We start from the raw sequence: 27,465 nt of genomic DNA, 5'->3' as shown, positions 1-27,465 counted from the left end.
CCACTATAAAGGCAAGGATGGAATGTTGGATAAGCTTAGAGATGACATCATCTATAAAGGCAAGGATGGAATGTTGGATAAGCTTAGAGATGACCTCATCTATAAAGGCAAGGATGGAATGTTGGATAAGCTTAGAGATGACATCATCTATAAAGGCAAGGATGGAATGTTGGATAAGCTTAGAGATAACATCCTCTATAAAGGCAAGGATGGAATGTTGGATAAGCTTAGAGATGACATCCTCTATAAAGGCAAGGATGGAATGTTGGATGAGCTTAGAGATGACATCATCTATAAAGGCAAGGATGGAATGTTGGATAAGCTTAGAGATGACATCCTCTATAAAGGCAAGGATGGAATGTTGGATAAGCTTAGAGATGACATCATCTATAAAGGCAAGGATGGGTTGCTGGTGAAGCAGGGGATGTTGCGGTCTTTTTCCCTTTGTACGTCTAGTTGTGAACCTTTGGAACAGTAGGGGGGACTGAGGAGTCCATCTGACCTCTGACAGAGAGATGAAGGATGCTGACGTTTAGGGGACAGAAGGATGTGGACGTGTGTTTAGTTAGAGGTGTTGCATCACTCAGACTTGGTTCTTATGTGTGTTTGTGAACAGACTCTATCAGGATCGCCCTCCACACAGAGAAATGTCAGACAGGGTCATTTTGGAGGACTTTATATCAAATCAGATTTACAGATGTTACAAACTCTCAGACATAAATGGATGAGTCAGTTCTGTGTTAGTGCAGTGTTCTTAGACATCATCATCATCATTATCATCATCATGGTTCTGTAATAAATAACATGTAAATACAGTAATCATGTCTTGATCCTGTTTCTCCCTGCTGTGAATTAAAAAAAAAAAAATGTGTCCATCACAGCAGACCGTCTCTGCTTTCTCTCTCTGTAAACTCAAGCTGTCAACATTTCACATTAATTTCAATCTATTATATCTGTTCTATTATCTATGATAATCAGTGATTTAATGACCAACAGAATCAAAATGTCAGACAGACGTTAGAGAGTCAGGAGCGATGAATACAGAGTCTTACGTCTGCTGGTCCAGGCTGGAGCTCCACTGACGTCTGTGTTCATACGGCCCATGTTAACAGATGAGAGTAAATATCAGCAGAAGTGTTCAGATCTGCAGATATCCTGCTGCTGTTGTGCATCTCTAAATAAATACATTAAAAAACAGAAACAAAGGTAAACTCCTACATTGTCACAAAGTCATTGACAACTCTTCTGATGATTAGAAACGTTAAATCAGGTTCTAGAGACGGCGCCATCTAAGAGCGGGCTCTCTGACCAGGGATGTGGACCGTCTGAGCTGTTAGTGACATCAGATCTGAGCTCACAGCATTCTGGTACAGACTCAGGGTTACTAAAGGTCATCTGAGTTTTAGTTCAGGTGTCCGTGATGATGAATCTGGCACCTATTTCTGACTTCTGAGATTACATGGAACCCAACAGAAGAGACACAAAAACACTGTCGACTCTAGTGAAGAGGCCATCACTCCTCTACAGATCCACGCTCTTCACTGAAGCTGACAATGTTTCTGAGCAGCGTAGACAGCGTGTGAGAAAAGGCCTGGAATTTCTAATAATGAACACAATAAATGAGCCAGTGTGGGCTCTACCTCAGTAAAATGACTATATACATAAATACATCACTAACTAGAGAGGCCTGTCACTGGCTGGGTTCCTTCACTCTAGCTCCATATGTTTCTGTGCCGCTTTAGCGGTGTACAGTGTCTGCCTGATATCACCCTTCATGAAATCAACCTTTAAAATGGCTGGCTGTCCAGGACTCAGACAGGACTGATAATCTTTGATTTCACCAGAATAATGTCAGTGTTGAGAAAGTTTAGTTCTCTGGTAGTGTAAAAATCTCTGAGGGTCTAAAACATCTGACTGTCCCACTCTGAATATAAAAATGTATAAAAACATTAAAAAACATCGAAATTCATTTCTTTAAATAGACTCGGCTTCGTTCCTTCATTAGTGATGTAAACAATACTCAGACTCAGTCTGAACCTTAAACAATCAATACAGCTGGATCAGGATCAATCAGCTGATCGATCACAGTCACTACTGGCTCCACCTGATGGCTGATCCAGGAAACTACAGTGGGAAAAATAATAATAATAATAATAATAGAAACAAAAAAAAACAATAATAATAACAATAATGATAATCAACCTCTGAGAGGGACTCGGTCACAAAAACAGAGAGGTAGAGACATTAGCCGGCTCCAGGTTCACGCGAACATCAAAGACGTGTTAACAGGTTCATATGAACACGTGACTGTCTACTGGCTCCGTGTTTATGCAAACATGTTGATACGAACATGTGAGTGTCTGCTGGCTCTGTGTTTATGCAAACATGTTGATACGAACATGTGAGTGTCTGCTGGCTCTGTGTTTATGCTAACATGTTGATATGAACATGTGAGTGTCTGCTGGCTCCGTGTTGATGCTAACATGTTGATATGAACATGTGAGTGTCTGCTGGCTCCGTGTTTATGCAAACATGTTGATATGAACATGTAAGTGTCTGTTGGCTCCGTGTTTATGCTAACATGTTGAAATGAACATGTGAGTGTCTGTTGGCTCCGTGGTTATGCTAAAATGTTGATATGAACATGTGAGTGTCTGTTGGCTCCGTGTTTATGCTAACATGTTGATATGAACATGTGAGTGTCTGCTGGCTCCGTGGTCATGCTAACATGTTGATATGAACATGTGAGTGTCTGCTGGCTCCGTGTTTATGCTAACATGTTGATATGAACATGTGAGTGTCTGCTGGCTCCGTGTTTATGCTAACATGTTGATATGAACATGTGAGTGTCTGTTGGCTCCGTGTTAATGCTAAAAATTCGATATGACCACGTGACTGTCTGCTGGCTCCGTGTTTATGCTAACATGTTGATATGAACATGTGAGTGTCTGTTGGCTCCGTGTTTATGCTAACATGTTGATATGAACATGTGAATGTCTGTTGGCCCTGTGTTTATGCTAACATGTTGATATGAACATGTTAGTGTCTGCTGGCTCCGTGTTTATGCTAACATGTTGATATGAACATGTAAGTGTCTGTTGGCTCCGTGTTGATGTTAACATGTTGATATGAACATGTTAGTGTCTGCTGGCTCCGTGTTTATGCTAACATGTTGATATGAACATGTAAGTGTCTGTTGGCTCCGTGTTTATGCTAACATGTTGAAATGAACATGTGAGTGTCTGTTGGCTCCGTGGTTATGCTAAAATGTTGATATGAACATGTGAGTGTCTGTTGGCTCCGTGTTTATGCTAACATGTTGATATGAACATGTGAGTGTCTGCTGGCTCCGTGGTCATGCTAACATGTTGATATGAACATGTGAGTGTCTGCTAGCTCCGTGTTTATGCTAACATGTTGATATGAACATGTGAATGTCTGTTGGCTCCGTGTTGATGCTTACATGTTGATATGAACATGTGAGTGTCTGCTGGCTCCATGTTGATGTTAACATGTTGATATGAACATGTTAGTGTCTGCTGGCTCCGTGTTGATGCTAACATGTTGATATGAACATGTAAGTGTCTGTTGGCTCCGTGTTTATGTTAACATGTTGATATGAACACGTGAGTGTCTGTTGGCTCCGTGTTGATGTTAACATGTTGATATGAACATGTTAGTGTCTGCTGGCTCCGTGTTTATGCTAACATGTTGATATGAACATGTAAGTGTCTGTTGGCTCCGTGTTTATGCTCTGTGGCTCCGTGTTTATGCTCTGTGGTCATGCTAACATGTTGATATGAACATGTGAGTGTCTGTTGGCTCTGTGGTCATGCTAACATGTTGATACGAACATGTGAGTGTCTGTTGGCTCTGTGTTTATGCTAACATGTTGATATGAACATGTGAGTGTCTGTTGGCTCTGTGGTCATGCTAACATGTTGATATGAACATGTGAGTGTCTGCTGTCTCTGTGTTTATGCTAACATGTTGATATGAACATGTGAGTGTCTCTTGGCTCTGTGGTCATGCTAACATGTTGATATGAACATGTGAGTGTCTGTTGGCTCCGTGTTTATGCTAACATGTTGATATGAACATGTGAGCATCTGCTGGCTCCGTGTTTATGCTAACATGTTGATATGAACATGTGAGTGTCTGCTGGCTCTGTGTTTATGCTAACATGTTGATATGAACATGTGAGTGTCTGTTGGCTCCGCATTTATGCTAACATGTTGATATGAACACGTGAGTGTCTGCTTGCTCCATGTTTATGCTAACATGTTGATTGGAACATGTGTCTGCTGGCTCCATGTTTATGCTAACATGTTGATATGAACATGTGAGTGTCTGTTGGCTCTGTGTTTATGCTAACATGTTGATATGAACATGTGAGTGTCTGTTGGCTCTGTGGTCATGCTAACATGTTGATATGAACATGTGAGTGTCTGCTGGCTCCGTGTTGATGTTAACATGTTGATATGAACATGTAAGTGTCTGTTGGCTCCGTGTTTATGCTAACATGTTGATATGAACATGTGAGTGTCTGTTGGCTCCGTGGTTATGCTAACATGTTGATATGAACATGTGAGTGTCTATTGGCTCTGTGGTCATGCTAACATGTTGATATGAACATGTGAGTGTCTGTTGGCTCCGTGTTGATGCTAACATGTTGATATGAACATGTGAGTGTCTGCTGGCTCCGTGTTGATGCTTACATGTTGATATGAACATGTGAGTGTCTGCTGGCTCCGTGTTGATGTTAACATGTTGATATGAACATGTTAGTGTCTGCTAGCTCCGTGTTTATGCTAACATGTTGATATGAACATGTGAGTGTCTGTTGGCTCTGTGGTCATGCTAACATGTTGATATGAACATGTGAGTGTCTGTTGGCTCCGTGTTTATTCTCTGTGGCTCCGTGTTTATGCTCTGTGGTCATGCTAACATGTTGATATGAACATGTGAGTGTCTGTTGGCTCTGTGGTCATGCTAACATGTTGATATGAACATGTGAGTGTCTGTTGGCTCTGTGTTTATGCTAACATGTTGATATGAACATGTGAGTGTCTGTTGGCTCTGTGGTCATGCTAACATGTTGATATGAACATGTGAGTGTCTGTTGGCTCTATGTTCATGCTAACATGTTGATATGAACATGTGAGTGTCTGCTGTCTCTGTGTTTATGCTAACATGTTGATATGAACATGTGAGTGTCTGTTGGCTCTATGTTCATGCTAACATGTTGATATGAACATCTGAGTGTCTGCTGTCTCTGTGTTTATGCTAACATGTTGATATGAACACGTGAGTGTCTGTTGGCTCTGTGGTCATGCTCACATGTTGATATGAACATGTGAGTGTCTGCTGGCTCCGTGTTGATGTTAACATGTTGATATGAACATGTTAGTGTCTGCTGGCTCCGTGTTTATGCTAACATGTTGATATGAACATGTGAGTGTCTGCTGGCTCCGTGTTTATGCTAACATGTTGATATGAACATGTAAGTGTCTGCTGGCTCCGTGTTTCTGCTAACATGTTCATATTACCACGTGAACATCTGCTCATGCTCAGTGGCTGTAGTGTCTGCTGAGCTTTCAGCCAATCAGATTTCAGAGTTTGTTCTTCTTCTCTCCTCTTCACCGTCGCTCTTCTCAGACCTTCACAGACGTCAGTCGTACTCAGAGTCCTCCAGCTGTTCTGCGATGTTGTCCTGTAGATGAAATAAACTCAGTGAGTTTAAAGAGATGAGAATTCTCGGTTTATTCTGATATGTTGAGTTTTATCGGTTTGGAGTAACAGCTGCTCTCATCATGCTAACGCTAAAGCGTTTTAACCTTGTAAAGCAGATGGATTTTCCAGACTCCATGTCTGCCATCAGACAAATCCACCTTAAAAAGCTCCAGTCCACAACGTTTGTGCCAAACCAAACACTGCTCAGACCAACCAGCACGTTAGGGAGGATGAGGCAGCAGCTGTGGGCGGGGTTTGGCTGTAAGCAGATTATAGTGGCTACTTCTACTGTGGTGACTAGCTCAGACATAGCGTTAGCCTAGCGTTTGTTTCACTAGAACTGGACCAGGTTTTTGTATAAAACAACACTTTTCACTCTTCTGCTTCAGCATGACTTTGTGAGAGTGACGGGCGGGAGGGGTTACTTGTTGTGAGTGGTTATGTGCTCTCTCTATACAGGAAGCAGGAAGTGTGATGCGTTTCCTCTCACCCATCCTCCGTGACTCTTCACCCAAGGAGCGAACGTCTCCATGTAACACTCAGCATAACCCTGCATGCGTTGAGTTCCCGTTGCTGTGACGATCCTGCGTGACACCTCCATGGTTACCGCCATGCGTCTGAGCGTGGGGCTAGCGGTGGGGGGAAGGGGCGGGGCCTCCGATACCTGCGTGCTGCTGAAGGTGTCAAGGAGTTTGGCGAAGGACGGGTACGAAAGACGTGTTAGGCTTGACCGCAGGAAGGCGTCGGACTGGATCTGAGAGACAGGGGTGGGGGGGTGTTAGTGTGACATACCTTAGTGACAGGTAGTTACAAGTGTTTAACTCCGCCCACCTTAGTGTTGATGGAGTCTCCCTCTGATGACAGAACCTCAACAAGTCTCTGGACCATGACCTCTTTCTCAGACCCTGGAACAGATAAAACCGGATCAGACCTGATCAGTCCGAACATCAATCTTAGGCCGTTGCACTGGCGTGTGTGTTGGCGTGTGTGTTGGCGTGTGGGTGTGTGTTGGTGTGTGTGTTGGTGTGTGTGTTGGCGTGTGTGTTGGCGTGTGTGTTGGCGTGTTTACCTGGGGACAGCTGGTTCACAGGACTGTGTTTCTTTATGCTGGTGGACTTCTGAGCGATCTGTTCCAGCCGTTCTGCCACCTCTTCGTAAAACTCTGGAGGATGACCTGAGACAACAGAAACTCAGACGTCAGACAGAAACAGATACTTAACATCTTCGACTCTAGACTCTGGTCCCATCAGAGAGGATCATGGGTAAAAAAATCAGATTAACTAATTAAAAACCAGGCTGACAGATTAACAGGAAGCCTCCCCAGTGGTCTGGTTGAGTTCTGAACAGTTTGGTTCAGTCCTCCTGTGGTCTTAGACCAGGAGAACAGCGCTGGGACTCTTAAAACCAGAGACAGGTTGATATGGTCTGCCTGGTGTTCCAGGATCACAGCTGTAGCTGAGGAATGACAGGATAGGGACGCCTGGTACCACAACAGACGGGAGCCAAAAAAGTCAAGACACACAGGTCAGTTATGATGGTTCCTGTCCTGACCTTTGACCCTGTAAACTGGAGAGAACTGAACCAGACTGGTCAGAACTAAGGGATTAGAATATTCAGATTAAAGAGAACAGATTAATTTACTGTAACACTGTAGTATTATGGGATGTATTTACCACCGACACTGTAGTATTATGGGATGTACAGTCATGGACGAAAATATTGGCACCCCTGGAATTTTTCCAGAAAATTCACCATTTCTCCCAGAAATTGTTGCAATCAACAAATGTTTTTGGTACACATGTGTTTATTGCCTTTATGTGCATTGGAACAACAAAAAATCAGAAGAAAAAAGACAAAATTGACATAATTTTATACCAAACTCAAAAAATGGGCCGGACAAAATTGTTGTCACCCTCAACTTGATATTTGGCTGCACAACCTCAGAAAATCAATAACTGAAACCAATCTCTTCCTATAACCATCAACAAGCTTCTTACTCCTCTCAGCTGGAATTTTGGACCACTCTTCTTCTCCAAACTGCTCCAGGTCTCTCAGATTTGAAGGGTGCTTCTTCAACAGCAGTTCTGAGATCTCTCCATAGGTGTTCAATGGGATTTAGATCTGGACTCATTGCTGGCCTCTTCAGAACTCTCCAGCTTTGTCTCCAACCATTTCTTGGTGCTTTCTGAGGTATGTTTGGGGTCATTGTCCTGCTGGAACACCCATGACCTTTGACCCAGACCCAGCTTTCTGACACTAGGCCCTACATTGTGGCCCAAAATCTTTTGATAGTCTCCAGATTTCATGATTCAATGCAGACAGTCAAGGCACCCAGCGCCAGAGGCAGCAAAATAACCCCCAAACATCCTTGAAGCTCCACCATGTTTGACTGTAGGTACTGTGTTCTTTTCTTTGTAGGCCTCATTCTGTTTTCTGTAAACAGTAGAATGACGTGCTTTTCCAAAAAGCTCTACCTTAGTCTCATCTGTCCACTAAATGTTCTCCCAGAAGGATTGAGGCTTACTCAGGAACATTTTTGCAAACTCCAGTCTGGCTTTTTTCTGTCTCTTTGTCAGCAGTGGGGTTCTCCTGGGTCTCCTGCCATAGCGCTTCATCTCATTCAGATGACCACGTATGGTCCCAGCTGACACTTTTGCACCCTGAGTCTGCAGGACAGCCTGAATCTGTGTGGAAGTTGACTGAGGATGTTTATCCACCATTCCAACTATCCTGCGTTGCATTCTTTTGTCAGTTTTTCTCTTCTGTCCACGTCCAGGGAGATTAGCCACAGCTCCATGGTTATAAACTTCTTGATTATATTACACACAGTGGACAAAGGAATCTCAGGATCTCTGGAGATGGTCTTTAACCTTGAGATTGTTCAGATTTTTCCACAGTTTTGCTTCTTAAGTCCTCAGACAGTTCTGGGCTCCTCTTTCTCTTCTCCATGCTTGGTGTGACACACACAGACACACAACACAAAGGCTGAGTCAACTTTTAGACATTCTAACTGGCTTCAGGTGTGATTTCTAGATTGCAGCACCTGTTACTGCCACAGGTGAGTTTAAATGAGCATCACATGCTGGAAATAAAATGATTTACCCACAGTTTTAAAAGGGGGACAATCATTTTGTCCAGACCATTTTTTGAGTTTTGTGTAAAATTATGTCAATTTTGGCTTTTTTCTTCAAATTTTTGTGTTGTTTGAATAAACATAAAGGAAATAAACACGTGTAAACCAAAAACATTTGTTGATTGCAACAATTTCTGGGAGAAATGGTGAATTTTCTGGATATACTGTAGTATTATGGGATGTATTTATCACCGACACTGTAGTATTATGGGATGTATTTATCACTAACACTGTAGTATTATGGGATGTATTTATCACCGACACTTTAGTATTATGTTCCAATGTTCCAATGTCATTTAGCAGACGCTTTTCTCCAAAGCAACGTACATTTGAGAGCAAGAACAACACAAGCAACGATCTAGACAAGAAGAAACAACATCAGTAAGTGCCATCAAGTGCTTCAGGTCCAATTGGACGCAAGTGCTGCCATGTAGAGTGTAAGGCAGAGCACCTAAAATATACGTTGTTGTGGAGGGTTTTTTTTTTGTTTGTTTGTTTTGTTTTGTTTTGTTTTGTTTTGTTTTTGTGGGTTTTTTTTGTTTTGTTGTGTTTTTTGTTTTTTTTGTTTTTTTTTGTTATTAGACAGCAACAATGAATCAAGGAAAATGTGGGATCACTAATCGCCAACCATTAGACTTCACAACAACTAATTACCAAGTACCAAGTGCTGGATCATTCCCAAAGAGCTGGGCAAAGAAATCCCAGAAGTAGAGCAGGACAGTGCGAGCTAACTATAGTTGGGAAACTCATTCAACCACTGGGGGCAGCAGTGGAGAATAGTCTGGCTGAGACTCAATCTACTACTGGGGACAACAGTAGAGAATTGCCTAGCTAAGTGCAAAGTGTTCTCTGAAGAGCTGGGTCTTTAGCCTTCTCTTGAAAGTAGACAGGGAGTCTGTAGATGGAATGGAGTTGGGTAATTCATTCCACCATTTAGGGACAACAGAGGAGAAGAGTCGAGCTAGTGACTTAGGAGCATGATGTGCTGGAAGTACCAGGCGCCTTTCGCTGGCTGAGCGTAGTGGGCGAGAAGGGGTGTAGACCTGGATGAGGGACTCCAGGTAAACAGGAGCAGTTTTAGTTACTGCTTTGTAAGCCATGATTAGAGTTTTGAATTTAATGTGAGCTGCAACTGGAAGCCAGTGTAGAGAGATTAAAAGAGGCGTGACATGAGCTCTCTTGGGTTGGTTGAAGACCAGACGTGCTGCTGCGTTCTGGATCAACTGCAGAGGTATAACTGTGCATGCAGGTAGGCCTGCCAGTAATGAGTTACAGTAGTCAATGCAGTGATATTATAAGAGCCTGTGCCAGGAGTTGTGTAGCATGCTCTGTCAAGTAGGGTCTGATCCTCTTGATGTTGTAGAGGGCAAAACGGCAGGACCGAGCAATCGAGGCCACATAGAGCTTGAAGGTTAGCTGGTCATCAATCATGACACCCAGATTCCGGGCTGACTTAGTGGGCAAGAGATTAACTAATCAAAGCTGGATACTGATCTGCGGTTCCACAGCGGGACTGGCTGGGATGATAATGAGCTCAGTTTTATCATCCCAGCCATTATGGGATGTATTTATCACTAACACTGTAGTATTATGGGATGTATTTATCACTAACACTGTAGTATTATGGGATGTATTTTTTACTAACACTGTAATAATAATAATAATATCTTGAATTTATATAGCGCCTTTCAAGAAACCCAAGGCGCTTTACAGGAACTCATAGACATGGACAGACTATGTGAGGGTAGGATGAGTGTGAGGCTGGTTTAGTGAAGACTGTAGGCTGTGGTGAACAGGTGGTGCTTCAGACATTTTTTTGAAAATGTCCAGAGATGGAGCGCTACGGATGTCTGCAGGAAGAGTGTTCCAGAGGGTGGGGGCTGCAGCACTGAAGGCTCTGTCTCCATAGGTTCAGAGTTTGGTTTTGGGCATGGAAAGTAGGCCGGTGTCTGAAGATGGAAGGTTGCGGGATGGTGTGTATGGATGGAGGAGATCAGAAAGGTATGGGATGTATTTCTCACCAGTACTGTAGTATTATGGGATGTATTTATCACCAATACTGTAGTATTATGGGATGTATTCTTACTGGGGGAGATGATGGGCGATGGATCAGGATCAGGTTCTCTGATGGGCAGGCTGTCAGGTCTCTGTGGATGGTCACCTCTGTCCTTGTCCTTGTCCTTGTCTGTCCTCTTCTTGAAAATCTTGGACAGCCTCTCCCTGATCTTTTTAGGGTTCAGTTTCTTCTTCTGTTTCTTCTCACTGTCGTCTTCCCCCGATGAAGTAGATGGGGACGCCATATCACCCTGAGAGAGGGGCGGGGTTACCATATTTATTTAATTTATGACAGTAGGATGGTGAACATTAACTGACATATCAGTGGCATGCATCCATGTAAATGTGGCAGCGTGAACAAAGTAGACAGAACATCTTAATCCCATCACAGTAAACTTAAAAAAAACCATCCAACTATCTCGACAGGACAGAGAAACACACCAACATCAGAGAGAAACCTCTGACAGTTTAACCACTGAATCAGATTCAATTACCAGATCATAAATCCTGCTCTAAATCAGAAATATTCTGTAAATATTCCTTTTATAAATCCTGCTCTAAATCAGAAATATTCTGTAAATATTCCTTTTATAAATCCTGCTCTAAATCAGAAATATTCTGTAAATATTCCTTTTATAAATCCTGCTCTAAATCAGAAATATTCTGTAAATATTCCTTTTATAAATTCTGCACTGTACCTCAGTGAGCTCTCGGTGGTTTCCTGGTTTGCTCCGTCCGTCTCTCTCCAGAGAACCTTTGGACTCTTTAGCCAGTCTCAGAGAGGTATTCCTACGAGGAAGCTGCTTTATAAAGTCTTTAAATCCTGATTTCTTCTCATCTGCTGAGCTCAATTCCTCAAGCTGAGACTCCACGCTGTCCTTGGGTCTGGGCTGAGGCTTGGAGCTGATGGAGGCGGGGTTAAAGCGTGGTTAGAAACAGAGACAGAGACGTTTATATCATAAAAAAATGCTTTCTGACATAAATTACCCACATGAAACAAGACATTTCACTTTATGAAATGTAGAAAATTAAACACAAGAAAACAAAAATATGTGATAACACTATTTCAAAAGACATTACCCACTCCACTCTATAGTGAGCAGCAGATATTGGACTATAGTGGACGATATAATGGACTATAATGGACTATATAGTGGACTATATAGTGGACTATATAGTGGACTATTTAGCTGAATATATAGTGGACTATGTAGTGGACTACATAGTGGAAGATAGTGGACTATATAATGGACTATAATGGACTATAAAGTGGACTATATAGTGGACTATTTAGTGGAATATATAGTGGACTATATAGTGGACTACATAGTGGACTATATAGTGGACTATATAGTGGACTATATAGTGGACTATATAGTGAAATATAGTGGACTATAAAGTGGACTATATAGTGGACTATATAGTGGACTATATAGTGGACTATTTAGCTGAATATATAGTGGACTATGTAGTGGACTACATAGTGGAAGATAGTGGACTATATAATGGACTATAATGGACTATAAAGTGGACTATATAGTGGACTATTTAGTGGAATATATAGTGGACTATATAGTGGACTATATAGTGGACTATATAGTGGACTATAAAGTGGACTATATAGTGGACTATAAAGTGGACTATAAAGTGGACTATATAGTGGACTATAAAGTGGACTATATAGTGGACTATAAAGTGGACTATATAGTGGACTATATAGTGGACTATAAAGTGGACTATATAGTGGACTATATAGTGGACTATATAGTGGACTATAAAGTGGACTATATAGTGGACTATATAGTGGACTATATAGTGGACTATAAAGTGGACTATAAAGTGGACTATATAGTGGACTATAAAGTGGACTATATAGTGGACTATATAGTGGACTATAAAGTGGACTATATAGTGGACTATATAGTGGACTATATAGTGGACTATTTAGCTGAATATATAGTGGACTATGTAGTGGACTACATAGTGGACTATATAATGGACTATAATGGACTATAAAGTGGACTATATAGTGGACTATTTAGTGGAATATATAGTGGACTATATAGTGGACTACATAGTGGACTATATAGTGGACTATATAGTGGACTATATAGTGGACTATATAGTGGACTATAAAGTGGACTATATAGTGGACTATATAGTGGACTATAAAGTGGACTATATAGTGGACTATATAGTGGACTATAAAGTGGACTATAAAGTGGACTATATAGTGGACTATAAAGTGGACTATATAGTGGACTATATAGTGGACTATAAAGTGGACTATATAGTGGACTATATAGTGGACTATATAGTGGACTATTTAGCTGAATATATAGTGGACTATGTAGTGGACTACATAGTGGAAGATAGTGGACTATATAATGGACTATAATGGACTATAAAGTGGACTATATAGTGGACTATAAAGTGGAATATATAGTGGACTATATAGTGGACTACATAGTGGACTATATAGTGGACTATATAGTGGACTACATAGTGGACTATAAAGTGGACTATTTAGTGGAATATATAGTGGACTATATAGTGGACTATACAGTACACTATAGTGGACTATATAGTGGACTATATAGTGGACTATATAGTGGACTATAAAGTGGACTATATAGTGGACTATATAGTGCACTATAGTGGACTATATAGTGGACTATATAGTGGACTATATAGTGAAATATAGTGGACTATATAGTGGACTATATAGTGGACTATTTAGTGGAATATATAGTGGACTATATAGTGGACTATACAGTACACTATAGTGGACTATATAGTGGACTATATAGTGGACTATATAGTGGACTATAAAGTGGACTATATAGTGGACTATATAGTGCACTATAGTGGACTATATAGTGGACTATATAGTGGACTATATAGTGAAATATATAGTGGACTATAAAGTGGACTATAAAGTGGACTATATAGTGGACTATAAAGTGGACTATAAAGTGGACTATATAGTGGACTATAAAGTGGACAATATAGTGGACTATATAGTGGACTATAAAGTGGACTATAAAGTGGACTATATAGTGGACTATATAGTGGACTATATAGTGGACTATATAGTGGACTATTTAGCTGAATATATAGTGGACTATGTAGTGGACTACATAGTGGAAGATAGTGGACTATATAATGGACTATAATGGACTATAAAGTGGACTATATAGTGGACTATTTAGTGGAATATATAGTGGACTATATAGTGGACTATATAGTGGACTATAAAGTGGACTATAAAGTGGACTATATAGTGGACTATAAAGTGGACTATATAGTGGACTATAAAGTGGACTATATAGTGGACTATATAGTGGACTATAAAGTGGACTATATAGTGGACTATATAGTGGACTATATAGTGGACTATATAGTGGACTATTTAGCTGAATATATAGTGGACTATGTAGTGGACTACATAGTGGAAGATAGTGGACTATATAATGGACTATAATGGACTATAAAGTGGACTATATAGTGGACTATTTAGTGGAATATATAGTGGACTATATAGTGGACTACATAGTGGACTATATAGTGGACTATATAGTGGACTATATAGTGGACTATATAGTGGACTATAAAGTGGACTATATAGTGGACTATATAGTGGACTATAAAGTGGACTATATAGTGGACTATAAAGTGGACTATAAAGTGGACTATATAGTGGACTATAAAGTGGACTATATAGAGGACTATATAGTGGACTATAAAGTGGACTATATAGTGGACTATAAAGTGGACTATATAGTGGACTATTTAGCTGAATATATAGTGGACTATGTAGTGGACTACATAGTGGAAGATAGTGGACTATATAATGGACTATAATGGACTATAAAGTGGACTATATAGTGGACTATAAAGTGGAATATATAGTGGACTATATAGTGGACTACATAGTGGACTATATAGTGGACTATATAGTGGACTATATAGTGGACTATAAAGTGGACTATATAGTGGACTATATAGTGGACTATTTAGTGGAATATATAGTGGACTATATAGTGGACTATACAGTACACTATAGTGGACTATATAGTGGACTATATAGTGGACTATAAAGTGGACTATATAGTGGACTATATAGTGCACTATAGTGGACTATATAGTGGACTATATAGTGGACTATATAGTGGACTATATAGTGCACTATAGTGGACTATATAGTGGACTATATAGTGGACTATATAGTGAAATATAGTGGACTATAAAGTGGACTATATAGTGGACTATATAGTGGACTATAAAGTGGACTATAAAGTGGACTATATAGTGGACTATAAAGTGGACTATATAGTGGACTATATAGTGGACTATAAAGTGGACTATATAGTGGACTATATAGTGGACTATATAGTGGACTATATAGTGGACTATTTAGCTGAATATATAGTGGACTATGTAGTGGACTACATAGTGGAAGATAGTGGACTATATAATGGACTATAATGGACTATAAAGTGGACTATATAGTGGACTATTTAGTGGACTATATAGTGGACTATATAGTGGACTATATAGTGGACTATATAGTGGACTATAAAGTGGACTATAAAGTGGACTATATAGTGGACTATAAAGTGGACTATATAGTGGACTATAAAGTGGACTATATAGTGGACTATATAGTGGACTATAAAGTGGACTATATAGTGGACTATATAGTGGACTATATAGTGGACTATATAGTGGACTATTTAGCTGAATATATAGTGGACTATGTAGTGGACTACATAGTGGAAGATAGTGGACTATATAATGGACTATAATGGACTATAAAGTGGACTATATAGTGGACTATTTAGTGGACTACATAGTGGACTATATAGTGGACTACATAGTGGACTATATAGTGGACTATATAGTGGACTATATAGTGGACTATAAAGTGGACTATATAGTGGACTATATAGTGGACTATTTAGTGGAATATATAGTGGACTATATAGTGGACTATACAGTACACTATAGTGGACTATATAGTGGACTATATAGTGGACTATAGTGGACTATATAGTGGACTATATAGTGGACTATATAGTGGACTATAGTGGACTATATAGTGGACTATATAGTGGACTATAGTGGACTATATAGTGGACTATATAGTGGACTATATAGTGAAATATAGTGGACTATAAAGTGGACTATATAGTGGACTATATAGTGGACTATAAAGTGGACTATAAAGTGGACTATATAGTGGACTATAAAGTGGACTATATAGTGGACTATATAGTGGACTATAAAGTGGACTATATAGTGGACTATATAGTGGACTATATAGTGGACTATATAGTGGACTATTTAGCTGAATATATAGTGGACTACATAGTGGAAGATAGTGGACTATATAATGGACTATAATGGACTATAAAGTGGACTATATAGTGGACTATTTAGTGGAATATATAGTGGACTATATAGTGGACTACATAGTGGACTATATAGTGGACTATATAGTGGACTATATAGTGGACTATATAGTGGACTATATAGTGGACTATATAGTGGACTATAAAGTGGACTATAAAGTGGACTATATAGTGGACTATAAAGTGGACTATATAGTGGACTATATAGTGGACTATATAGTGGACTATAAAGTGGACTATATAGTGGACTATAAAGTGGACTATATAGTGGACTATATAGTGGACTATAAAGTGGACTATATAGTGGACTATATAGTGGACTATATAGTGGACTATATAGTGGACTATTTAGCTGAATATATAGTGGACTATGTAGTGGACTACATAGTGGAAGATAGTGGACTATATAATGGACTATAATGGACTATAAAGTGGACTATATAGTGGACTATTTAGTGGAATATATAGTGGACTATATAGTGGACTACATAGTGGACTATATAGTGGACTATATAGTGGACTATATAGTGGACTATATAGTGGACTATATAGTGGACTATAAAGTGGACTATAAAGTGGACTATATAGTGGACTATAAAGTGGACTATATAGTGGACTATATAGTGGACTATAAAGTGGACTATAAAGTGGACTATATAGTGGACTATAAAGTGGACTATATAGTGGACTATATAGTGGACTATATAGTGGACTATAAAGTGGACTATATAGTGGACTATATAGTGGACTATATAGTGGACTATTTAGCTGAATATATAGTGGACTATGTAGTGGACTACATAGTGGAAGATAGTGGACTATATAATGGACTATAATGGACTATAAAGTGGACTATATAGTGGACTATATAGTGGAATATATAGTGGACTATATAGTGGACTACATAGTGGACTATATAGTGGACTATATAGTGGACTATATAGTGGACTATAAAGTGGACTATATAGTGGACTATATAGTGGACTATTTAGTGGAATATATAGTGGACTATATAGTGGACTATACAGTACACTATAATGGACTATATAGTGGACTATATAGTGCACTATAGTGGACTATATAGTGGACTATATAGTGGACTATATAGTGGACTATATAGTGGACTATATAGTGCACTATAGTGGACTATATAGTGGACTATATAGTGGACTATATAGTGAAATATAGTGGACTATAAAGTGGACTATATAGTGGACTATATAGTGGACTATAAAGTGGACTATATAGTGGACTATAAAGTGGACTATATAGTGGACTATATAGTGGACTATAAAGTGGACTATATAGTGGACTATATAGTGGACTATATAGTGGACTATATAGTGGACTATATAGTGGACTATTTAGCTGAATATATAGTGGACTACATTGTGGAAGATAGTTGACTATATTATCGAATATAATGGACTATATAGTGGACCATATAGTGGACCATATAGTGGACCACATAGTGGACTGTATAGTGGACTGTATAGTGGACTATATAGGACTATATAGTGGACTATATAGTGGACCATATAGTGGACCATATAGTGGACTACACAGTGGACTATATAGTGGACTATAGTGGACTATATATTGGACTATATAGTGGACTATATATATCTGACTATATAGTGGAGTATAGTGGACTATACTGGACTATACTGGACTCTATAGTGGACTATAGTGGACTATAAAGTGGACTATATAGTGGACTATATAGTGGACTATATAGTGGACTATATAGTGGACTATTTAGCTGAATATATAGTGGACTATGTAGTGGACTATAAAGTGGACTATGTAGTGGACTATATAGTGGACTATTTAGTGGAATATATAGTGGACTATATAGTGGACTATACAGTACACTATAGTGGACTAAATAGTGGACTATATAGTGCACTATAGTGGACTATATAGTGGACTATATAGTGGACTATATAGTGGACTATATAGTGAAATATAGTGGACTATAAAGTGGACTATATAGTGGACTATATAGTGGACTATAAAGTGGACTATAAAGTGGACTATATAGTGGACTATATAGTGGACTATATAGTGGACTATATAGTGGACTATATAGTGGACTATAAAGTGGACTATATAGTGGACTATATAGTGGACTATATAGTGGACTATATAGTGGACTATATAGTGGACTATTTAGCTGAATATATAGTGGACTATGTAGTGGACTACATAGTGGAAGATAGTGGACTATATAATGGACTATAATGGACTATAAAGTGGACTATATAGTGGACTATTTAGTGGAATATATAGTGGACTATATAGTGGACTATATAGTGGACTACATAGTGGACTATATAGTGGACTAAATAGTGGACTATATAGTGGACTATATAGTGGACTATATAGTGGACTATTTAGTGGACTATTTAGCTGAATATATAGTGGACTATGTAGTGGACTACATAGTGGAAGCTAGTGGACTATATAGTGCACTATAGTGGACTATATAGTGGACTATATAGTGGACTATATAGTGGACTATGTAGTGGACTATAAAGTGGACTATGTAGTGGACTATATAGTGCACTATAGTGGACTATATAGTGGACTATAGTGGACTATATAGTGGACTATATAGTGGACTATATAGTGGACTATTTAGCTGAATATATAGTGGACTATGTAGTGGACTACACAGTGGAAGATAGTGGACTATATAATGGACTATAATGGACTATAGATGGACTATATAGTGGACTATATAGGGGAATATATAGTGCACTATATAGTGGACTATTTAGTGGACTATATAGTGGACTATATAGTGGACTCTATAGTGGACTCTATAGTGGACTATATAGTGGAATATGTAGTGGACTATATAGTGGACTATATAGTGGACTATATAGTGGACTATAGTGGACTATATAGTGGACTATATAGTGGACTATATAGTGGACTATTTAGTGGACTATATAGTGGACTATAAAGTGGACTATAAAGTGGACTATATAGTGGACTATAAAGTGGACTAGATAGTGGACTATATAGTGGACTATAAAGTGGACTATATAGTGGACTATATAGTGGACTATTTAGCTGAATATATAGTGGACTATGTAGTGGACTACATAGTGGAAGATAGTGGACTATATAATGGACTATAATGGACTATAAAGTGGACTATATAGTGGACTATTTAGTGGAATATATAGTGGACTATATAGTGGACTACATAGTGGACTATATAGTGGACTATATAGTGGACTATATAGTGGACTATATAGTGGATTATAAAGTGGACTATAAAGTGGACTATATAGTGGACTATAAAGTGGACTATATAGTGGACTATATAGTGGACTATATAGTGGACTATATAGTGGACTATTTAGCTGAATATATAGTGGACTATGTAGTGGACTACATAGTGGAAGATAGTGGACTATATAGTGCACTATAGTGGACTATATAGTGGACTATATAGTGGACTATATAGTGGACTATATAGTGGACTATAAAGTGGACTATATAGTGGACTATAAAGTGGACTATAAAGTGGACTATATAGTGGACTATAAAGTGGACTATATAGTGGACTATATAGTGGACTATAAGGTGGACTATATAGTGGACTATATAGTGGACTATTTAGCTGAATATATAGTGGACTATATAGTGGACTACATAGTGGAAGATAGTGGACTATATAATGGACTATAATGGACTATAAAGTGGACTATATAGTGGACTATTTAGTGGAATATATAGTGGACTATATAGTGGACTATATAGTGGACTACATAGTGGACTATATAGTGGACTATATAGTGGACTATATAGTGGACTATATAGTGGACTATATAGTGGACTATAAAGTGGACTATAAAGTGGACTATATAGTGGACTATAAAGTGGACTATATAGTGGACTATATAGTGGACTATATAGTGGACTATATAGTGGACTATTTAGCTGAATATATAGTGGACTATGTAGTGGACTACATAGTGGAAGATAGTGGACTATATAATGGACTATAATGGACTATAAAGTGGACTATATAGTGGACTATTTAGTGGAATATATAGTGGACTATATAGTGGACTCTATAGTGGACTACATAGTGGACTATATAGTGGACTATATAGTGGACTATTTAGTGGACTATAAAGTGGACTATATAGTGGACTATATAGTGGACTATTTAGTGGAATATATAGTGGACTATATAGTGGACTATACAGTACACTATAGTGGACTATATAGTGGACTATATAGTGCACTATAGTGGACTATATAGTGGAATATATAGTGGACTATATAGTGGACTATATAGTGGACTATAAAGTGGACTATATAGTGGACTATATAGTGCACTATAGTGGACTATATAGTGGACTACATAGTGGACTATGTAGTGGACTATATAGTGCACTATAGTGGACTATATAGTGGACTACATAGTGGACTATGTAGTGGACTATATAGTGCACTATAGTGGACTATATAGTGGACTATAGTGGACTATATAGTGGACTATATAGTGGACTATATAGTGGACTATTTAGCTGAATATATAGTGGACTATGTAGTGGACTACACAGTGGAAGATAGTGGACTATATAATGGACTATAATGGACTATAGATGGACTATATAGTGGACTATTTAGTGGAATATATAGTGCACTATATAGTGGACTATATAGTGCACTATAGTGGACTATATAGTGGACTACATAGTGGACTATGTAGTGGACTATATAGTGCACTATAGTGGACTATATAGTGGACTATAGTGGACTATATAGTGGACTATATAGTGGACTATATAGTGGACTATTTAGCTGAATATATAGTGGACTATGTAGTGGACTACACAGTGGAAGATAGTGGACTATATAATGGACTATAATGGACTATAGATGGACTATATAGTGGACTATTTAGTGGAATATATAGTGCACTATATAGTGGACTATATAGTGGACTACATAGTGGACTATATAGTGGACTATATAGTGGACTATAAAGTGGACTATAAAGTGGACTATATAGTGGACTATATAGTGGACTATAAAGTGGACTATAAAGTGGACTATATAGTGGACTATAGTGGACTATATAGTGAAGTATATAGTGGACTATATAGTGGACTATATAGTGGACTATAAAGTGGACTATAGTGGACTATAAAATGGACTATATAGTGGACTATATAGTGGACTATAAAGTGGACTATAAAGTGGACTATATAGTGGACTATATAGTGGACTATAAAGTGGACTATAAAGTGGACTATATAGTGAAATATAGTAGACTATATAGTGGACTATATAGTGGACTATATAGTGGACTATAGTGGACTATATAGTGGACTATATAGTGGACTATATAGTGGACTATAGTGGACTATATAGTGGACTATATAGTGGACTATATAGTGGACTATAGTGGACTATATAGTGGACTATATAGTGGACTATAGTGGACTATATAGTGGACTATATAGTGGACTATATAGTGGACTATAGTGGACTATATAGTGGACTATATAGTGGACTATATAGTGGACTACATAGTGGACTATAGTGGACTATATAGTGGAACATATAGGGGACTTTATACTTGACTATAGTGGACTATATAGTGGACTATATAGTGGACTATATAGTGGACTATAGTGGACTATATAGTGGACTATAGTGGACTATATAGTGGACTATATAGTGGACTATATAGTGGACTATAGTGGACTATATAGTGGACTATAGTGGACTATATAGTGGACTATATAGTGGACTATAGTGGACTATATAGTGGACTATATAGTGGACTATAGTGGACTATATAGTGGACTATATAGTGGACTATAGTGGACTTTATACTGGACTACAGTGGACGATATAGTGGACAATACTGGACTCTGGTGGACTATATAGTGGACTATAGTGGACTATATAGTCCACTATATAGTGGACTATAGTGGACTATACTGGACTATAGTGGACTCTATAGTGGAATATAGTGGACTATATATATTGGATTATAGTGGACTCTATAGTGGACTATATAGTGGACTATAGTGGACTATAAAGTGGACTATATAGTGGACTATTTAGTGGAATATATAGTGGACTATATAGTGGAATATATAGTGGACTATATTGGACTATTTAGTGGACTATATAGTGGACTATATAGTGGACTATATAGTGGACTATAAAGTGGACTATATAGTGGACTCTATAGTGGACTATATAGTGGAATATGTAGTGGACTATATAGTGGACTTTATAGTGGACTATATAGTGGACTATATAGTGGACTATTTAGTGGACTATATAGTGGACTATATAGTGGACTATAAAGTGGACTATATAGTGGACTATATATTGGACTATAGTGGACTATATAGGGGACTATATAGTGGACTATTTAGTGGACTATATAGTGGACTATATAGTGGACTATAAAGTGGACTATATAGTGGACTATATATTGGACTATAGTGGACTATATAGTGGACTATATAGTGGACTATATAGTGGACTATAAAGTGGACTATATAGGGGACTATATAGGGGACTCTATAGCGGACTCTATAGTGGAATATGTAGTGGACTATATAGTGGACTATATAGTGGACTATATAGTGGACTATTTAGTGGACTATAGTGGACTATATAGTGGACTATATAGTGGACTATTTAGTGGACTATTTAGTGGACTATAGTGGACTATATAGTGGACTATATAGTGGACTATATAGTGGACTATATAGTGGACTCTATAGTGGACTCTATAGTGGACTATATAGTGGAATATGTAGTGGACTATATAGTGGACTATATAGTGGACTATATAGTGGACTATAGTGGACTATATAGTGGACTATATAGTGGACTATATAGTGGACTATTTAGTGGACTATATAGTGGACTATAGTGGACTATGCAGTAGACTATAAATTGGACTATAGTGAAATGGGAGTGATTTCAGACACACCCTTAGTCTAATGAAGAGGAGAGCCTTTCCAAATATGGTCATTTCCTGTTATCAGACCTCTTAATGGATAAAGAAAAATCTAAACTACAGCTCCATGGATCCTTAGTCAGTCTGACAGAGCTCAGACACTCCTCCAGGTGTGTTACCTGAGCTTGTTGTGATCCTTGTAGGCTCCTCCCACTCGTCCCGGTCTCTGGTCCAGAGGGACGGCGAGGGTTCGGTGGAGGAAGGCTTTAAGGACCAGGTGGCTCTCCGCCTTGATCTCCATCAGAGAGATGGAGGACATGGAGGAGACGGAGGAGAGGCGGTCTGCAGCTGACGACGACATCTGGGAAAGAACGAGACAAATATTTATGTTTATATATTTATATGTTTATATTTATACATTTATGTTAAAATATTTATATGTTTATATTTATGTTTATATATTTATGTTAATTAATTATGTTTTTATTTATACATTTATGTTAATATATTTATATGTTTATATTTATACATTTATGTTAATATATTTATATGTTTATATTTATATATTTATGTATATATATTTATATGTTTATATATTTGTTAATATATGTATTTGTTTTTATTTATGTTCATACATTTATGTTAATATATTTATATGTTTATATTTATGTTTATATATTTATGTGTTTATATTTATTTTTTTTATTTCTATTTATCCGTATGTTTATTGTTGTGTTCATATGTTGTTGTTTTCCTCACACAGATGAGACTTTGTATGAAGAACCCCTCAGGCTGCAGCACAAACACCAGGAACTAACAGTGTCAGTGTAGACTCAGTTAAACTCTTCATAGATGAACTGATCTGTGCTTGTTGGTTGTTCTAGAGGACTCTAGAGCTACTTTAAGCTTCCCGTAGAGTGAACTCAGTGTGACAGAGCCTGAAAGACTCTCACAACACGGAAAAAAATCTTTATCTGTTTAACAGCACATTCCTTAGATTCTGATCAGAGTGTAGGCTTTTATTTCTGGTTTTACGTCTCAGAGGAGGAGAGAGAGAAACCTCCTCCGTCCTGAAGACAAGGCAGCATCTAGAACTCATGGCTTCACTAACGTCAGGGTTACCGTAGTGAGACGACCTGCTGAGGTCCAGGCTCTGAGCAGAACTCAACCCTGAAACCAAACCTCTGCAGGGCCACAGTCACTCTGGGATTGTTCATTTCACATACGATTATTACCCTTTGGTGACTTTATTCTGCTTGTTTGTTAAAACCCCGGCTACTCTACATGAAACTAATCTGTTTTAAAGATTAGTTGATCAGGATTTATCTGAAAGACATCTTCAGAGATGACACACTTCAGGAAAAAAAAAGAGGGAAAATAAAGCATTTTATATATAAAATCATTGATCTTAGTCTGTAAACAGGTGAGTTATAAAATCATTGATCTTAGTCTGTAAACAGGTGAGTTATAAAATCATTGATCTTAGTCTGTAAACAGGTGAGTTATAAAATCATTGATCTTAGTCTGTAAACAGGTGAGTTATAAAATCACTGATCTTAGTCTGTAAACAGGTGAGTTATAAAATCATTGATCTTAGTCTGTAAACAGGTGAGTTATAAAATCATGATCTTAGTCTGTAAACAGGTGAGTTATAAAATCATGATCTTAGTCTGTAAACAGGTGAGTTATAAAATCACTGATCTTAGTCTGTAAACAGGTGAGTTATAAAATCATGATCTTAGTCTGTAAACAGGTGAGTTATAAAATCATGATCTTAGTCTGTAAACAGGTGAGTTATAAAATCACTGATCTTAGTCTGTAAACAGGTGAGTTATAAAATCACTGATCTTAGTCTGTAAACAGGTGAGTTATAAAATCATTGATCTTAGTCTGTAAACAGGTGAGTTATAAAATCATGATCTTAGTCTGTAAACAGGTGAGTTATAAAATCACTGATCTTAGTCTGTAAACAGGTGAGTTATAAAAATCACTGATCTTAGTCTGTAAACAGGTGAGTTATAAAATCATTGATCTTAGTCTGTAAACAGGTGAGTTATAAAATCATTGATCTTAGTCTGTAAACAGGTGAGTTATAAAATCATGATCTTAGTCTGTAAACAGGTGAGTTATAAAATCATTGATCTTAGTCTGTAAACAGGTGAGTTATAAAATCATTGATCTTAGTCTGTAAACAGGTGAGTTATAAAATCATGATCTTAGTCTGTAAACAGGTGAGTTATAAAATCATGATCTTAGTCTGTAAACAGGTGAGTTATAAAATCATGATCTTAGTCTGTAAACAGGTGAGTTATAAAATCATGATCTTAGTCTGTAAACAGGTGAGTTATAAAATCATTGATCTTAGTCTGTAAACAGGTGAGTTATAAAATCACTGATCTTAGTCTGTAAACAGGTGAGTTATAAAATCATGATCTTAGTCTGTAAACAGGTGAGTTATAAAATCACTGATCTTAGTCTGTAAACAGGTGAGTTATAAAAATCACTGATCTTAGTCTGTAAACAGGTGAGTTATAAAATCATTGATCTTAGTCTGTAAACAGGTGAGTTATAAAATCATGATCTTAGTCTGTAAACAGGTGAGTTATAAAATCATGATCTTAGTCTGTAAACAGGTGAGTTATAAAATCATGATCTTAGTCTGTAAACAGGTGAGTTATAAAATCATGATCTTAGTCTGTAAACAGGTGAGTTATAAAATCATTGATCTTAGTCTGTAAACAGGTGAGTTATAAAATCATGATCTTAGTCTGTAAACAGGTGAGTTATAAAATCATGATCTTAGTCTGTAAACAGGTGAGTTATAAAATCATGATCTTAGTCTGTAAACAGGTGAGTTATAAAATCATGATCTTAGTCTGTAAACAGGTGAGTTATAAAATCATGATCTTAGTCTGTAAACAGGTGAGTTATAAAATCATGATCTTAGTCTGTAAACAGGTGAGTTATAAAATCATGATCTTAGTCTGTAAACAGGTGAGTTATAAAATCATGATCTTAGTCTGTAAACAGGTGAGTTATAAAATCATGATCTTAGTCTGTAAACAGGTGAGTTATAAAATCATGATCTTAGTCTGTAAACAGGTGACAGGATGGCTGGATTATTTAACAACGTTTAGAACTCTGGCTTCATGACAAAACTGAGGAAAGACGGTAGAAACTGAAGTTTACAGAGCTCTGGAGGTGTCAGTGAACGCCTCACTGAGGGTTGTAGCTACAGTTTAAACGCCAAAGAAGAAGAAAAATGACCGGGCAGACAAGACGGGAAACATTCCTCAGAGTTACCAGGAAATAATGCGATTAAAAATATCAACACCGGATCATTAGAGCCGGACAGGTAGACTGGGACAGGTGAGAATATCAGGATTAATCTAGAGATTAACTCTGAGATTATCGAACAGGAGAGAGAGAGCTGTGGGGCAGTTGAACACACCGATACTAACTCAGAGTTACCAGGAAATAGTCAGAATCAAATAAAAGCCTGAATATTTACACCGGATTATCAGAGTAGGACAGGTAGACTGGGACAGGTAGACTGGGACAGGTGAGAATATCAGGGTTCATACTGAGATTAGAGAGGGAAAAACAGGAGAGAGAGAGCGATGCCGCAAAGTTTGACCCCGACACTAACTCTCAGAGATGATCTCATCTGATCAGGATTAACTCTGATCTGATCAGGATTAACTCTGATCGATAGCTCTCTGATTAACTCTCTCTCCATCAGTCAGATATAATCCAGGTTATTTAATCTTACCTTCAGTTTAATCTCAGACTCTCCTCTCTGGTCTCTCTGTCCCGTCTGAGTCTGTCTGTGGTCAGGGGGCGGAGCCTGTGTGGAGCCGTGATGACGTCTTATCACTGATTTCTTCCTGAGACACCGGGACGTAAGCCGAAAAGGAGAACCTGATCAAAAATAAAAGTGTGTGGGGACAATAACCTGAGCCGGTTCCTGATTGGATGATCATGCGGTGTCAGAGGAAGTTTGGCCTTAATCAGATCAATATCAGATCAATATCAGATCAATAAAGTCAGAGAAAGTTCCTTCAGTTTATCTGGGAATTAATCCAGCAGAATTTCAGATGAGGGAGATTTATATGTGTGTGTGTGACAGAAATACATTGTATTATATTACATCATATTATATTACATTATAT

The 27,465-nt window shown here is 38.0% G+C and overlaps 1 protein-coding gene across 1 annotated transcript; it reads right to left on the bottom strand.

The window, feature by feature from the left end:
* Window positions 1–660: 660 nt before the first annotated feature.
* On the bottom strand, window positions 661–27,123 carry bcl2l12 (BCL2 like 12). Its single transcript, XM_041777910.1, has 8 exons — window positions 27,066–27,123; window positions 23,473–23,654; window positions 11,620–11,824; window positions 10,953–11,172; window positions 6,803–6,907; window positions 6,565–6,638; window positions 6,224–6,487; window positions 661–5,713 (listed from the first exon to the last, which is right to left on the bottom strand). Exons 2-8 carry the CDS (start codon window positions 23,652–23,654, stop codon window positions 5,672–5,674), a joined length of 1,092 nt encoding a protein of 363 aa, XP_041633844.1. The 5' UTR covers window positions 27,066–27,123; the 3' UTR covers window positions 661–5,671.
* Window positions 27,124–27,465: the final 342 nt, after the last annotated feature.

This window comes from Cheilinus undulatus, linkage group 21, assembly GCF_018320785.1.
Source record: "Cheilinus undulatus linkage group 21, ASM1832078v1, whole genome shotgun sequence".
NCBI lineage: Eukaryota > Metazoa > Chordata > Actinopteri > Labriformes > Labridae > Cheilinus > Cheilinus undulatus.
The sequence above is the reverse complement of the archived record's forward strand: the minus strand, read 5'-3'. Positions and strand labels throughout refer to the sequence as shown.